Source organism: Mixophyes fleayi, chromosome 1 (assembly GCF_038048845.1).
Source record: "Mixophyes fleayi isolate aMixFle1 chromosome 1, aMixFle1.hap1, whole genome shotgun sequence".
In the NCBI taxonomy this organism is placed as follows: Eukaryota; Metazoa; Chordata; class Amphibia; order Anura; family Limnodynastidae; genus Mixophyes; species Mixophyes fleayi.
In genome coordinates this window covers 430,163,040-430,180,971 of record NC_134402.1, presented here as the reverse complement: position 1 = coordinate 430,180,971, position 17,932 = coordinate 430,163,040, and the positions used below count along the sequence as shown (strand labels likewise).

The 17,932-nt window shown below is 38.8% G+C and overlaps 1 protein-coding gene across 2 annotated transcripts in view; it reads right to left on the bottom strand.

Moving 5' to 3' along the window:
- Positions 1–17,932, bottom strand: part of DAB2 (DAB adaptor protein 2) — a 58,063-nt gene that overhangs the window by 24,919 nt on the left and 15,212 nt on the right. For both annotated transcript variants that reach the window (XM_075184169.1, XM_075184176.1), the window contains exons 4-8: positions 16,733–16,864; positions 15,642–15,725; positions 10,469–10,495; positions 9,386–9,439; positions 2,021–2,083 (exon numbers count right to left, since the gene is read on the bottom strand). In XM_075184169.1, coding sequence (XP_075040270.1) covers positions 2,021–2,083; positions 9,386–9,439; positions 10,469–10,495; positions 15,642–15,725; positions 16,733–16,864 — 360 coding nt within the window. The remainder of the gene's footprint in view (positions 1–2,020; positions 2,084–9,385; positions 9,440–10,468; positions 10,496–15,641; positions 15,726–16,732; positions 16,865–17,932) is intronic.

Genomic DNA, 17,932 nt, shown 5'->3' with positions numbered 1-17,932 from the left:
GGCTTTCTACGTGCAAGACGTGGAAGCCTATTTAGGAAGGACATCTCATGAAGCGTTAGCAAGGAATAATCATAGAAAAAAAAATATCTGTTTATTTAAATATTTTCAAATATTAATAATGGTAAATTATTACAGTTTTTTAAAAATATGTTGTAACTATTTTTATTCTATAAATGGAACTGAAAGCCCAAGTCATGCATAGACATGTGCTGATGTATGCAGGGCTGGCTCGTCAAGCAGTGAGTCTCCTCTTCCAGACCATATCGCTGGGGAGCTGAGTATAATGCAGTTGCGCCACTTATATTTACTGCGTAAATTGCAGCAATGCAGATTTTCTATCACTGCGTTAAGTGGCGATAGAAAAATCTGTGTTATCACAACATATTGATATATAGTGATCTAAGTCATAGGGGGTATTCAATTGTCAGCAAGATTTTTTTTTTACAATGCCGTGTTAACAACAAAAATAAAAATATCCCGCGGGTTTTTGCTGGTAATAGCGACCGTTTTGAGTTAGCGCAGCGGGTAAACTCATGCAATTCAACTGAAAAACAGGGACTGCTGCCCCCGCGCGTTAAAACTTGTGTTTGCGAGATTTTAGGGGAGTGAAGGGGAATTTTAACGCGGTCATGTATAACACAAAAAAAAGGTTTTGCATACACTTCCATACATTAGATTGCATTACACATTGATAATATCTACAATACAGTACTTTCTTTAGCATATTTTTTTTATCATACAATCATCTATACCATGTCAAAACACATTACTACATTCATATTTGTATGAAAAACATACATAAATATAATTAATTAGTGATTTTATTTTTTTATATTTTTTTAATGGTTTTTTTATTTCAATATTTTTTCACAAAAAAAAATCAACTTATACAAGTTAGGCATTAGTGATAAAGGTAAGTTTAACTTTTTTCAACATTTTTACATGATTTCAAATACTTAGGGGCATATTCAATTGTTGTTTTTCCGCGCCGATAATACAGTAATTTGCTCAGGGAGCTGCGAGCTGAAATCCAGCGAGTAAATTACCGTATTAACGGTTTTTCTGCCCACGATTACTGTGATAACGGTAATCGTGTGCGGACCACGGGATTTTTGGCAATCCCGCCGACAATTGAATATGCCCCTTAGTTTTTTATTTTTAACACACCCCATAGAGGTGCGAGATAAAACAGCATATTTGCCTGTTTTACCAGCCGCGTTAAAAAACAATTGAACAGCTTTTAACGTGGCTGCCTCTCGCACACCCTATACTTTCAATAGACCTACTGGAGCGCGAGAGGACAGTTTGATGAAAAAAAACGTAGCGTTAAAAATGGAATTGAATTGTGGGTAAAGTTAACCCGCTCGAAAAGGATAAAAAACAGCGTTAAAATGACTTAACACGCTCAAAAAAAAAAACAACTCACTGACAATTGAATACCCCCCATAATGCAAGTATTGTGGGATAACAGAGCCTAGACATACAATATGCACACTGTGGGCCAGTAGCTACATTTTTCAACATATAAATGGCTGAATTTATGCAAGATTACACTGTAAACCCTCTTGGTTTATTCCCACTCATAATCTCTGAAGCCAAGAACAGTTACGCAAATATAAAATTAACCACACTTCTTGCTAACTTGAGCAATATGTGCCGTGTGAACTTTGCTCATTGCCCCAAGTACACAAACACCTGACTTTCTGAAAAATCACATGGTCGAAGGTTAATCAATGCCATTTGTAGTTACAAAGTTACTATGTGCCAGAGAACAAACATTAAAAAATAATTTTTGGGAAATGTGAAATGTTCATATTATTGGACTAGAGTAATCCTAAACTAACCTGACTGTCTAAAATTTAACAAGGTTTGCACAGATCAGATGTCAAGAACAATTGTAGTCTTCTTGGTATGATACATTTCCTGTACCACTACACGTTAACATTTAACAATCTGAAAATAACGAATCTCCGAGTTCTCCTAGATAGAATGACCTGGAAGATGATGATTCTATACTTACTGATGGACTGTTGAGATCTGGTGGTGTGGACATATCACCAAATAAATTCATCTGGTCAACACCCTTTAAAAAGAAGCAACATGTTAAAAATTGATTTACTACTAGGAAACACAATGATGAAATATTGCATGGATGAGACAGTAAGTGAATGGTATAGGAATCGGTGGATGAACTAAAAAAAGTAATTTTTGCCCTCTTTTTTAACTTGAAAGCACTACTGCAAATATAAGCGTACAATCTGGAGTTTAAGTTAAGTTCTCTGTGTATAAATTCAGGTAACTGAAACAACAACAGCTGAAGTAAGATCTTTTAGAGGGGTATAGTAGACAACTCAAAACAGGTCATACCGGATGTTTTCTTACAAAGTCTGGATAATGCAAAGAAGTTTTTCGACTCCCAATATAACCACTTTAAAGTGTATTTTGCTATACAGACAACAGAATTGGTTAGGGTGATGTACCCTAAATAATTGCTGATATCAGCGGATCTACTGATGATAGCACTTTTTGAGTATGTTTTTTTAGTGTACTACCTCTTTTAAACTAATAACATACCCTGTAGTATGACCAACACTTTTCTTCAGTTAGATTGTGTACTTGAAATAAAAGTCCTCCTGGGTCAATTTTGGACAGAACATCATATAATTACTGAATCCCCTGTTTCGTGGGATTGGATACCAAGAGCAAGGCAGTAGAATGTTCTGTGATGTGTTCTATCAGCAAAACTTGCATTCCGACAAAATATTATACAAGCAAGTCTTAAACAGAGCCAACAACACATTCTATAGCGGAGGCTATCATTTATCAGTTCATGATAACAAATAGAACTCTTGTCAGCAAATAGTTTATGTTCATAGAGAGAATCTTCTGTTTCTCTCCAATATGGGAGAGGAGGAACGACTGTGCTGGCTCTTTTTCCAGCAGCGAGCATGACACTAGAGGAAAAATGCTCGCTGCGCAGTTAGTCCAACCTGACAGATAACCACAAGAGTGCCTGCGCAGCACAAAACCAGCAGAGGAAGGACTCGGTTATGATGAATGGCGAAGGACAGTCATAGTTAGCAGCAGCTGACTGTTACAATCCCTATAGAGACTGGCACAAGTTTTGTGTCTCTGCCTTTTGATGTCTCTCCTCATTCCAACCACACTGTAACACAATAACGGCACAGGAACGCCAGACGCCCGTGACCGCTTTAGTAATTATTATCTGAGGCTAATAATGTTGTTGCCTAGCAATAGCCAACCGCACTTGCCCACTAATTGGTATTCTGCTACCTTCTGTATCATGTGTTCCCTAAACCTTTTAGATCGCAAGCTTATTTGAGCCATAATTTATGCTTTATGTCATTTGTTTGTGTCATGATCCACTCAATGTGTACATTGAGTGGATCATGGCACAAACAACGCTGTAGCTCTGCGTAATATATCATCACATTAAAAATAAGAAGATAATAATAATATGGTTGTGAGTTCCTCTGTGAAGTACAAGGTATTACAAGGAACTGTATATAGGGTCTGATTTAGACTTCGGTGCCAACCAATGGGCAGCTTTATTTTTTGAAGTTCGGCTAGGCCGTGGCCCTGTCACAACTCAAAATCAGATAGTGTAATTTCCATTTTCTCCCCTCTTGCACCAAAAGGGTTTTCCAGGTGCAAAATTTAGCTGTATCTGCTACTAAATCAACCCCATTGTGTCTACAAACTGCCTACATAGTGGAGGCAGCCATTTTGTGAGCTCGGCTCATGAGAATGCACATGGAACTAGTACTATCCCTGAGGTGGGACGTATAACGTCCCTACAAAATGGCTGCCTCCACTGTGGAGATGGGTACACTGAATATTGTATGACGTTTATACGATGATCCATAGGACAGGATGGGCAGTTACTTTGGTAATGTGTCTCACAGTTAAAAAAAAACAAAACAGTAGATGTTGATATAAAGTCAATGTTCCAATATCCTTTCTGCTCTGGTGGGTATGGTCATGTGTCACTGGGTGTGTCCAGTGCTTCCAAGCAATGGCCGCCCCCAGCCCCTTCAAATACACCTTTCGTGCACCAATGTCAGATGCTTTGCAGTGCAGCAGTGAATGGTACAACCTCCTCACCATGGAGCATCTGGGACAGTTGGGGGGAGGTAGGATATGCATTCATAGGTAACTGCGTGGAAAGGGTTATTGCCATAGCCTTTTCCTAGCACAGATTAGTGAATAAAAGAAAAAGTCTAAACGTATGGCAACATCACCTTTTCTGCACAGTCGCCCATAGAACAGTTTTTATAAATGCCCCCACCCCCCATTGTGACTTATCTCCACAGTTAAACCTGAAACTACTTTTCAAGAGTTGGACAAATGCAAAACAAATTTCGTTTAATCTGTACATGGATTGTAAGCTCCTCAGACGAATACGTCACATAGTAAATATACATATATATGCCACGCAGTAAATAACAATCTGTGCACAGAAGATGAGCATGCTTTAAATAAATGGAAAATAATGCAAACAAAAGTGAGGTGTCCACAAAACTACTAAAACCAGTGAATGTAAATGGTTCTCAGAGGTTCTCAAACTGCAATCTTAAAATGCCAAAACAAGCCAAACCCAAAATGGCGTCACTTCCTGGACCTTCCTTGTTTCACTGCCATGTTGCTGGCCTTTGAGTACTGCAGTTTGAAATCATGCACCCATGGCCTACAGACAATGGCAGCCGCTTTGTGGTAAAGAGAAAATGGCAGCCATTTTGTGACTATACCAGTATGCACGGGCAGACGGCTAAGAGTGACAGACACCGTGTGTAGATGATGAGCGCTCTCTATATTAGAACTGCCGTTCGAGATATTCTGAATGAGATCTATGAGTAAAAGCGCCAAATGAACAGAAAACAAAATTGTTTTAAGCATCCTCCTAAATAAAACATGTTAATAATAATAATGGAAACTAAAATTGTAAACGTGATCAGACCTGTGATACACAGCAGTGCTTAGTGCAATAGTGACATAAAATAGAAGAAAACATTTGTCTCCTAAGAAACATGGGAAGCTACACAATTGCCTTTCATTACAGATGGTTTAGGCTTCAGTGCACATTCCGCAGAAACCATTCCTTCCAAAGGAAAAGGCGTAATAACGATCTGATTGGTACTAATGCGTATGCCAAGCAAGATAAATGCACTAAACTGTAGATATCTCTAACTAATGCTGTGCATGTTAGGATCTTCATCAGGAAGGTCTAATTTATGCTGTGTTTAATACTATTAGAAAACATGTCATAAAATAGAGGCTCACAAGACTTGTGGCCTCCTTAAGTTCCATGAAGGATTTCTACCTCTTCCTGATTAGTGAAGGGCAATATCTGAATGCACGGTAGGTTTATCACATGTAAATGCATATGTGACTTCCGTGTTTGTGGCTTAGACCTCTGACTGTCATAATGACGGTTCTTCTCAATGGTTTTTAGCACTGAAGACAGGGCCAAAACATGAAGATAAGAATGCGATAAGCCGTTAAACCTATCCCCGCGGCATAGTAAATAGGCCTCTATGTGATAACATAAAGCTTCGCTAGTGATGTTGGGAAAAAATTATACTAGGGGAGCAACATCACCAAAGTTACTTCCTTGATGGAGAAAATCCATTTGATCTCGGACAATGTATTGGTAGATAAATGATTACAGGGTTCTTAATACACTATGAATGTGATTTAAATAGCAAACATTGTATCCATAGCTCAAGTAGCTAAAATTAATGTCTGGAGATCAGAAGAAGTAGGTAAGCAGCCTGGGTGTAATTAGAGGTGAATTTGGAGGAACTTATGTTGCCTGGTTGTTATCAGAGTTGATTAGGAGGGAATCTTGTGCAGCCTGGCTGTTTTCAATCAATAAGAGAGGCCTATTAAACATGAAGGTGCAAGAACTTGAGTTTCTGGGTTGACTGTAGAGTTGCAGCTACATAAAGGCAGTATTATTACTAATCAGACTTGATATTAAAAGTTTTTAATTTTGAGATGGCCTCATCTGCATAGATAGGTAAACATAGCTTGGAAAACAATAATTTTACCACTGTACCATGGAGAAGTGTCACATAATTTTCCATATTAAGCGTTGCAATTAATTTTCCATTTTTAGTTATGTCACTATTGCACTGTGTACTATTACACTTACCGACACATATTTGCAGCCTTAACAAGCTTTGTTTTTGTTCTGACAAGGGAAGGAGAGATTAGGATTTAGTAAAGAGATGGGGGACAAGGGCGTGCAAAGAAATAGCAATGACGCCCATGTTTGGGGAAGGAGAGATAAAAGGTGTTAATTTGCAAACAATGATATGTAACCAAGATTTATACCTGTTATGTAGAACATAATCTGACTAAGGAATAAAAACGTTATTACGTCTACAAAAGTCTAAGACACCAAAAGGTGTATGTCCACTTTCTGGTCTTTCAATCTAACCCAATAAAAAGGGGGGGATCTTTGTGGAAATGCAAGTGGTGGAAACAGTATCAACGTTACTTCAAAGTTCAACCTTTGCCCTCTTCAGGACCACCCCCTCATATTTTTAAAAGGTCACATTTTCCCCCCTAAAATATTATTTGGTTTAGCTTCAATTGTGTCTTACATTAATCATCAGAGTGAGGGGACATCCGGCTAGTCTTTATTACATATATTACTTATGTGTGTTCTAAAGATTTTCCACTTTGGTGACAGTGCGCCACGTGGAAAAGTGCAACTAAAAGGTGCAAAATGTATCTCATTAAAATTGTAAAAGGAGGATTAATGTCCGTCACCTCGTAACTGAAGTCCTTTTGTTGAGAACAAAAGGCTGTAAACTGTCCCGCAAAGCAGGGAAAGTTTCCCTAAATGTTCCTTCTCCGTTCCATAATCCCATTTAAATAATCTCATTAGCAAAAGTAGGTGCACTCATGTGCCAGATCCGCCCAACTCCTCATCGGACAGTGCAAACAAGGCCATCTTGGATGGCAAATTCATGCATTTACTTGGCCAAATTTTCACAAGAATCGGTGCTCGATATCACAAAACAGCATTTAGACATCCGTGAATTACACTTAGGGGCGTATTCAATTGTTCCAAGATCCCGCCGTGTAAAAACTACTACCGTTATTACGGTAGTAGTTAGCTGGATTTCAGCTCGCGGCTCAGGGAGCTGCGAGCTGAAATCCAGCGAGAAAATTACCGTAGTAACGGTTTTTCCGTGCACTAAATAACGGTAATAGTGTGCGGACCGCGGGATTTTCTGCGTTTCCGCCGACAATTGAATACGCCCCTAAGAGTGTAGTTGTTTATCTGCTGTCTCCTACTATCTAATAAATATTTATATTAGATTACCGCAAGTGCTGGCTGATGATTGATGGTATCCAGGAAGAACACATGACCTAACTGTCAACTGATGTTTAGACTCACAGAATCCACATAATATATAGGTGTAAGATCCTCTTCTAAGCAATATGTGGGCCACGCCCTCATCAGACGTGTGTCACAAGGGTTGGGCAATTTGTAGGAAGAGGCAAATACCTCTAAGAAACATGGCTGAGTTGCGATACTGCAGGTGAAGAGGAGTGACTGGGAGGAGCTGGAGGGATAACTGGAAGCAGCTGGAAGAGTTGCTGGGAGGAGATGGAGGAGTGACTGGAAGGCCTGGAAGAGCTGCTGGGAGGGGATGGAAGAGATGCAGGGGGGAGCTGGAGGAGTCACTGGGAGGGTTGAAAGAGATGCTGGGAGGAGCTTGAAGAGTGGCTGGATGGATCTGGAAGAGCGGCTGGGAGGAGCTGGAAGACCATCTGGGAGGATATGGAACAGCTGCTTGGAGGAGTGGCTGAGTGGCAAGATTTGAAAGCCTTGGGAGCAGATCCACTTGGCCATGGAGTGGCAGTCTGGGGTGCAAGAGAGGAAGTAAGTTCTATGGGAAGCTAATCTGCTGGAGAACACTGAGGATAAAATATTTTTCTTTTATCATTGCAAACGCTAAGCTACTGTATATGAGAAGGAGGAAATGTAAATGGATATTTAATTTCTGCAACTCATGTGTTGGAGGATTTACTTAAGTACAAAGTTTTCTTGGAGAGATGATTTGAGGCTTCTTTTTCTTAGCAACTGTGAAATGTGCTGCACTCTAGGCCTGTATCATACTAGTGGTTTAAACATACATTGTTCCGGGGCCCTTTTACATCAACACCTAAAGAGCCTGAGGAGGCCCAAGAGACTGAGTGAGCCAAAGGGGGAAGTTACATTCAACCCACTGCGGAAGGATCTACATAGGCAATGTCACGTGATCTCCTAATGCCAATCAAGACCTTGCACTGTACAATCTAGGTTTCAAGTTTATTCTTAGTGCCTGAGAAATAGAGGAAACATCACCATGGCACGTCCCTGCCCTCTTAAACGCCTGTCCAGGAGAGCTGCCCTAATCCTGGGGTTTCCTGGCCTTTCCTTAAGACTAGACAACTATCTGTAATGTACAGTTCAGAGATGAATATAAAAGACATTCTGTAACAGTATAGCTCAATTCTGAAGCTGCAAAAATGCTGATCTGCACCACAAATGATGCTTTGTGATGTCATGCACCTATTCTTGTGAAAACAGTTTTTACATGAAGCACATCAAGATGATAAAATGTTTCCTTCCCAAGAATTGGGTGGAGAAGGGCATCCTTAATTAATTGTGAGCTGGACGCACCTAGTATTGTGCCCACATTTAAAATTTCATTTTGTTTTGTCGGACAAAATATTGAAATTTGAGTGATTTTCCGGCACAGATGTCACCAGTGCACCTGTATATGCATTAGCCAGACAACTAGGAGCATTTAATCAGAAGGACATGCACTGTGCAGAAACAGGTTTCCTTTTCCTAAATAACCCCAGTGTAAAATAGGCTTATTTATATATATACCGTCTCTTCATAGATCTGTTACCTGTGTCCACTTTAACTAATTTAAACACATACTTTATCCATAGGGTCAATACAGCAAATGTCTTTGTGCATTTCACTTTCAAAGCATGTTAATTTGTCTTAATGTTTCTTTGATGAATTATATATGAAGGAAGTGTTTCACTAGCCCGCTAAGAATAGAACATTTTAAAATATGAAATTTTAAGAGTTTTTACTGAGGTTTATTTTTTAGATTAATAAAGTCATACAAGTGATGGCTATTTTTATATTTGTTACATGTGCCGTATATTCTAAGAGAGAAGTTCCGACATAGCTGCTTATTCTCAGTATGACTCTGTTACTCCCCATCAATTAAATGTTTCCATACTCTTAAGATAATTAAATTTGATCAAATATATTTTCCAAAACACAACCACAATCTCACAAAAAATAAAAATAATAAGTATATATGACCATCATTTTACTTACTAATTTGGTTTTGTCAACTTCCTCGCTAATACTGAGCAAAGCATCGCTTCCATTCTAGGAACAAAGAAACATCCTGTTAGCTGTGACAATGTATCACTGGTCTGTTCTAATGCTTGTAGAGTAGTACATCCAGATTCATTAAGTTAATGCATGAATTATTTTATTTAGAGACTTAAACATTACATCTGGCAGAAGTATGTACCGATTGTATGCGTTTCCATTTACATGTGCTGGGGCATTGTTGTGTGAACCCATGATATACTTGTACACCATAGACCAACATGACATGCCAATTTGTTTCATCGTGAGCCAGCAGGAAAATATCTATTTAACTGTTTAACTGCTTATACGGTCAGGGGCTGGCTGGCAAAATTAAGCCGAGATTCGGAACAATTTAAAGTAAATGCAGGTGACGCAGCCCAATATAGCCCGCTATGGGTTCATCCCAGGAGCAGATGCCCCCTTGTCCCACCAGCTCCTGATTAAAGTAGTGATTACCGTGTATTGTAGTACCATTTGGCTGCCAGGGATCCATGCAAAAATTTGCACCTCAGGGGGCCCCATCAACAATTTTCACACTGCGCTGAACCACAGTAGCTAGTAATTGCTTTTTTATTTGTTTATTCTGCCCAAACGACTTTAATATATTCTTCTCACGGAGACAACGCTTTATTTCGGTACCAGTTTAGAAAATATCTTATTCATTATGGTTATTTATTTTTAGAAAATACAGACAAAAATAATCAACCCCCAAAATATTATTTTGCAGGTTGTAACGATCCTAAATATGTGAGAGCTGGATCCACTTACAGTGACCCCCCCACCCTGTGATGACCTCCAGATGTATAAATAAAGACTCTACTCAAACACACTATAGAAAATACAGGTATTAGGCTGGGTACACACTATACAAAATTTCTCCCGATGTGATATCCTTAAATATTTTACCAAAGATGAAAAAAAAAAAAAAAAGTCCCGATCAGCAGCCGATTCCTGCGTACACACTAAACACGTTTTATCGTTTCATTGGCCCGATAATCGGGTGAAAACACTGTAGTGTGCGCCCATCATCAGGAGACTTACCTCAACTGGCTGACCACTTTCATCACTCTAAAAAACAAACAAATCAATTATATAAATATCACTTAACGTACATTGTTATATATAATTTAAAGATTTTTTTGTAAAATGATTTATATGTACCCGAGTCACATATTACCTTTAAACACCAAGGGGTAAATGTATTAATGTCCGGATTCTTCAACTCCGGCGAGTTCGGCGCTTAAATTTAAAGCGGCGCTGCCTTGTAAAGGGAAACCTTAGAAGGCAGCGTCGCCTTAAATTTAAGCGCCGAAGACGCCGAACTCGCCGGAGTTGAAGAATCCGAACATTAATACATTTACCCCAAATTGTTTTTACAAGTATTATTTATTAACATTTATTTTTGACATTAATTGATATAGCGGCAGTAAATTCCGTAGCGCTTTACAATTGGGAACAAACAAGGTAATAAAACAATACTGGGTAATACATACAGACAGAGAGCTTATAATCTATTGTAAAATAGGAGTTTGATACATAAGCCAAGTGCCACATATTGCATATAGGTCCAGCCAGATTGTTACATTGTACAGTGGCACTTGTAGTGCCCTCATTTTGAAATAATAAGTGTTGCCCCCAAAATAAATAAATTCTTATTGCCTCATTGTAAATCAAATAGTATTGCCCCCATAATCATATATTTATATTGTCCTGTTATAAAATAATACATTGGCTAAATAAATACATTACTATTGCCCCCAAAATTAATAAGTCAATGTTTACCCCCTAATAAATACCTTTACCCTATCCATTGTTCTATTCCAATAGCCCAGATAGATCAAATGTAAATGGCAACTATCATCGTCAATTTGAAAAACACCCCCATTTTGTACAGAGGCAGGAACGTACCTCAAAGATATGTGTCACCCAAAATAAGACACTTCTCAATGGGCCGTGTGATCTTATGTCTTCCTGCCCTTACTGCGCTCACACATGGAACCCACTGATCCACCTCTCCCAAGCGCCAGGGGCCGCAAGTGTCAGATATGGGGATGCATAATGTGGATTCAAAATATAGTACTAACCATACTCACAATCTATTGTAATGTAAGAATGTATTTATGCCAGAAGCCTGGACTAGTGTCATGACTGTGTGTGGCCAAAATTAAAATGATAGGTTATTGTTGGGGGAAAAAGAGAAGATACATATGGCTGTATCTATCTTTGAACGAAATGTGAATGCAACTTACGTTTCAAAAAAAAAAAAAAAAACAACACATGTAACTTGTATGCACGTATTCAAATACAACTCTGAATACTGTAATCATTAATAAAAATATGCTTGTTTATTTTTTTTTAACAAAAAAACAAACATTGTTTTGTTTATTATTTTTACATAAAATCCATAAATCAGTATATTCTTAATGCATATTGTACATAAAATGCATTTATACAGTTTCTCGTACTTGCATACACATGTTCTGGCATAGGTGTCAGTGATCACTATCAGTCTGCACTTACATCTGTCGTGTACCTGGCTAAAAAACTCGTACTCAGAAGACGCCCTGAACTTGATTGGGCCGGATGTGCGTACTCCCACCCTCGGTGTGTCCTTAATGTACATTGCCTACGTCCATCTGGCCGTTCCCACCCCCGTTCCGGCCTTCAAACCGCAGGCAGTCGGAAGTGTCCGTTGTGTTTGGACATAATTTGGATGCAACTGCGTTCACTGATGAAAGTCCCGTTCTGGCGCATGCACAGAGCTTTGTCATACAAAATACAGCACGTAACGGGACTTATGAATCAGGACCATATTGTGCAGGATTTATGTATATAAACAGAATATTATAAAAAATAAAATAAATATGGTAATTATACTGCCTCTAGAAACTCCAAACCTGGGCCTGTTTTGTGAAGGTTTTTATAGTTGAGTAAATCCCATGTCACTAAAATTCAGTAACCCCCAATTTACAGTATATATTATTGGTTGTCATATTGTTAGTGTACATATTACACATGTATATAAGTAATAAAATCTGGAAGTAGGTGTTGCTCAAACACACATCAACATAACCGAGTCCGCAGTCTGTATATTAAATTAATTGTCTCCCAGTTTTGTTCATAGTTCACAGTTGTTCTCTCTATGTCTAAGGTAATACCATGTCCTATGTACTACATACTAGGGCAAGTATGAACCTGTGTACACTGCTACTGATTATCATGGCTGTAAATGTCACCGTGAATGTTCTGCCCTTCAACGTGTTACTGAATCTCCCTTTTAATTATAATGAACAGTTTTACAGTAATTGTAAAAAGATTATCATGAAAATACACCCGCAATAAAAGATAGTTTGTGGATATCCCAGGCATACCTCATGACAATGCATAAGAACAGCACGTTATTTAATTATTGGTGGAATAGTCAGAGACGACTTAATTAGCAGTTGGGTAGAATCCCAGCATTTAAATCCTGCAGAAGCAACAACAGAGAACCTATATAGGACCTGAGTTGTAGTTGGATATAGCGGGTGTCTCACAGTGATCGCTTGTGATTGGCTGAGTGGGGTATCGACTCTCCAGGTCAATCCAGTTATATTATCATTAACCGTTTTTCATATAGGGCCTACATATTATGCAGCGCTTAGCAGAGAATATGTAATCATTTACACATGGTCCCTGCTCCAGTAGAGCTTACTATCTATATTCCCTACCACACTGGTCAGACTGGAACCCATAACCACAGCGCTGCGAGACAGCTATGCTAACCACCGTGCCACAGTTCCATCCATGTTATTTAGCAGAGGAGCTATGTAAGGAACTGCCACACTGTAAGTGAATGAGTTTTGTTTTGGGGTTTTTTATTACAATAAATAGTTTATTGCCAAGTTGGTGTTTCTTAAAGCTAATTCACAAGGAGGGGAACCAAGACAACCCCTTGGTGAGGGGACTACCTAAAGTACCGAGGGCAAAGCTCACAAGCTATTGTATGGTGAGAGAATTATCACACCTCTTTTAGACTTAAAGGAGAAGTGAAGTAATTCTGGAAAATAAAAAGCAAACAATGGAACTGTACTAAACGGCGAGTTCTGCAAGACAGCTTACTAGCACCATCACAGAAGCTAGGTGGAGGTCTATATAAAAATATTGTATACATTAGCTCCTTAATATTTACATTAAGCAGATAAAAAGGTAAAATAAAAAGAAACATAAAAAAATATATATTTAGGAAGGGTTCCTTGTGTTTGTAATCGTTTACATCTGCCACTTTTTCTGGCTAAATTTAACTTTTATTGTAAACTTCACTTCCTCTCCCATAATAAGCCAGAACCCCCTCCTTCCCCCTTGGAAACCCCAGCTCAGTATATAGAGAGACTTGTACTCTTAACACTTAGGTCGGGGGAAACTGAGGATGTAATTGGTGGAAGGAATGCAAGTCACTATAATGGTTGTATTCAAGGAGAGAACTCAGCTATGAAAGCTATGTGCAAGGGTATCATGAACTCTAAATACACATTTTAGCCACTTATATATACATTTTAATCATTGGAAATCATAGCAGCGTAAGGTATGAAATGAGACAATGATATAGCGATATTTGGGCATATCTTCCCACAGTCCCAATTCTCAGGCCCTAGCACTACCTATTCGAAGCGGGACATAGCTTCTCAGGAATGTGCTCATGGTTGGGTGGATCTCTGAGAAGTTTGGGTGGATTTGGCAAACATTGGGCGTTTCAGGGTTATTTTTTAAGGTTTAATTTTGTTTTTTAAATTGTTGAATGGTATGAAATGTTACCCTGGTTACATTATTATATCATACTTGCCAACATTGAGTTATGGAGCCAGAGGAGATCCCGGACAGGGGGCGTGGTGGGAGGGCGTGAGGGGGAGGGTCACGGTAAACCGTGTCATTTTGGCCCCACCCTCACGACAGAATCTTTTTTTGGGAGATGCTCCCAGCTTTCCGGGGAGTCCGGGAAACCTACCCGGATTTTGTGAGTCTTCCAGATATTCCAAGAGAGTTGGCAAATGTGTTATATACTATTATAAGAGAAGGTAAGCAAACAACTTATTGACTGTAACTGAGTGGTGCTATGGCAACTGAAAAGTGTCAGTAAAAGTGCTTGCTAAATGTTTTTACTGGCTGGCTGTATGATCTATTTGTAAGGTTACAATGTGCATAACGTGCAATCTGTTGTGATCTGTGCCATTTCCAATCAGTTTCTTCCATTCAGCATGAAATCTCTGTCTGAAGAGCTATATTTTCCATTAACTACATTATTTTAATGGGGCTGTCCACGTTTAGTCTCCAGCTGTTACCAGAACTAAGCCGTCGTCCGGCAGCCTCTGATGGAGCGGCCCAGAGAGGAGTGGTCAGTACTTGCAGATTGAACCCATTCTGGCTATTCAAGTGGCTCGGACAGGGGTGTGCAGCGTACGCTGGGCCTGATTGGACTGTTCGCTATGTCATGCTTCCAAACTAGCCAATCAGATGTGCTGACATCAGTCTCTGTCATGGAGAGAACCTAACTAGAATGTTTTTCCATCTTTCATTTAAATGATCTATTCTACAGTATTAGAGATGAGCAAGGTTGAATTAAACTGAAAATGAATTTCCCATAGGAACAGGCTGTTTCACAGACGTGTGAAGTTCCGGTCACACAATCTTGCAGTTGTGGTTTTGTTTACCCATTCAGCACTGTATTTGCAATTTCTGCATTTTGCAAACAACACAGTTTGTTAAAAGGCAAATTCAAAACTGGGACGATCAAAACTTAAAGAGTTAAATCCACGTGGAACACTTAAAGCCAAACTGCAGCACAGGAACATACACAATTTTGATGACTGAATGCATACATTGTTCATCTCTACGCATTATTTACTCTACTGAAAGGTATGAGAGATTGTACCTGGAGAGATTAGTACAGACAGCTGCATCACTAACACACCACAAACACAGCATGTTAGATAGCTCAGACACTAATCACTTCGCTTTCATCCTTAGCTGGTACAGAGGCTTAAACACCCAAAACATTGGTTCCGCATTATTAATCAGCTCTAGTGCTCTGTTCAGCACAGCTGTGGAGGTTGAGTTATTTTTAGGTTAGAAATGAACTGCAAAAACTTTCCCTCCCCTGTGAGTTATGTGAGGCTGTTTATATTGTATCTACACCTTACAGGGAATATTTTATTTAGGATGCTGTAGGTGAACATACCTTCTTCTTGTCCTCATCTTCCTTTTTCTTTGTGTTATATATGACCTGGAAGAGATCCTTCAGATCCACAACTAAAGGTTCAGCCTTGATATAAAAAAAAGATAAAAATAACTGAAGGTAAATTGATGGACATGATACACATATCAGACCTGGACCAAACAGTGTCCAATCTGCCATAATTCTTTAAAGCAACAATCCCACACTTTTTTTTCCTTAAATAGTAAGTTAGCTACCTTTTGAGCATGCATCTAACAGTCAATTTTTCGCTTAGCTATCCTCCTACAAATTTGTATCTCTTTTTCAAAAGCTCTCTGGTTGGTAAAGAAAAATGCCTGCCAGACGCAGACACAGTCAATCTGCTACACAGACACAGGCTCTCAGTATGTCATGTGATAGAAAAGGGGAGAGAATGGGAATGTCACAATGCAGAGAGAGCTCACAAGGGCGTTCCAAAGCCTCTCTGCTCACTGCATCGTGTGCCATGTGACTGTGGTTGCCATGGTAGATCAGAATCATGAATCATTATAAGCAGCCTGAAGAAAAAAAAACAACTATTTTTTCCATAGGATTGCTGCTTTAACTTAATAATTTTCCAGAATCCTGATTTGTAAAACTAAATTTATCAGATAAGCACCTGTATACACTACAGTTCCTGCACTATTATTTTACACCAGATCTTATAGTTTTGATTTGATTACTTTGAAAGTTATTTCCATATGTATTGAACAACTTGCATTATGTACAGATAGAGCTGTGTTTGTTGATGTATTTGGTTTGCTTGGCGTGTTCATTAGCACCAATAAGAGAGAGTTTTCACGTTGCTTTCATTGAAATCAAAAGGCTGCCTCAACAGAACAATGGGAAGGGTTAGGGAGATTGTTACACCATCAGGAGAATATAGGAAGTCTAGAAATAGGCTTCCTCAGGCTTTGAATGGGGAAGCATCACAGGAAGTTCCCGGTGATGGTTAATTTACTGGCCAGTGGTTTTGGTAAATAAGCAGAAGCCCTAAATCCTGTGAAAACTCCAGGTTTTTTTTTGCTCCATTTAATAAATATCTCAATACTATTGATAACCCTGCCATACTCTACCTGCTGTGCTGTTTTTATGGCAAAAAATTGATGTTGTCCTTCAGCTCCACAGACGTATCCAAATGCTCGGTTGTCTGTCACATCCCGGGCAATGAAAGAAATCTTATTAACTGGATGTTCATGCTCGATTACCTAGAAAGTAATTAAAAAGCAGACACCCTAAGGATTCACACAGCATACGATAAATTGTTTGAGTAATGACTAACAAAATTCTAAACGTAATTGTTGAACTGGAACTAAAACCCCCCAAAATGACATTTTTTAAACTCCATGTAAGAAGGTTCAGTGTTAACCGGTTATGACCTGCTAATTATAAGTCTCTCTGAAAGTGGGAAATAAAGACATACAGGGACTTTCATAATAACTGGCAACATGAAAAATGTACACTAGCCCCTAGCAACCAATCAGAATCTAGCTGCCTTTTTTTCTAGTAGAAAATGAAACCAAACATCTGATTGGTTAGTCTGAGTTCATCTCCCCAATGCTATTCTGAGCTCGGAAGAGTTAATCTGTAGCTCTCTACTCACACTCCAATATCTATCGAGCGTTAGTAAAAGATTTGTAAACCCAAAGGGGTATATTTACTAAACTGTGGATTTGAAAAAGAGGATATGTTGCTTATAGCAACCAATCAGATTCTTGCTGTCATTTTGTAGAATGTACCAAATAAATGAAAGTCAGAATCTGATTGGTTGCTATAGGCAACATCTCCACTGTTTTAAACTCGCAGTTTAGTAAATATACCCTCTAATGTTGCCAGATTATGCTGATTACACCACACGCCTGGCAAACAAACCAAGTACGATTCATCTGAAAAAAAAAGGTAACAAAAAGCCTACTACAGCCTCCACTGCTGATAACACGGACGTTTATAGGAAATTCTGATATATGAAATAAAACTTTCACAGTTGCCGAGTGATGTTCTCAACAAACAAAACTAATCTGACGAGGAAGACAGATCACCTTGTACTACAAAATGCACTTTTACTGTTTGATAAAACGCTCAGAGATTAATTTAAATAAAATATACACAGTTTTGTTGTCATTTGCTGCCACTTTTTCCTAGACTGGATACACCAAAAAAATCAAACATTGACCAGTTACAGTGTACCAGCCACTTGGAAAAGTGTTGGTGAGTATTTTAGAGATCAGTGACCTCCAAGCTGAGTCAGATTCCACACAAGTAAAATAAACACAGAA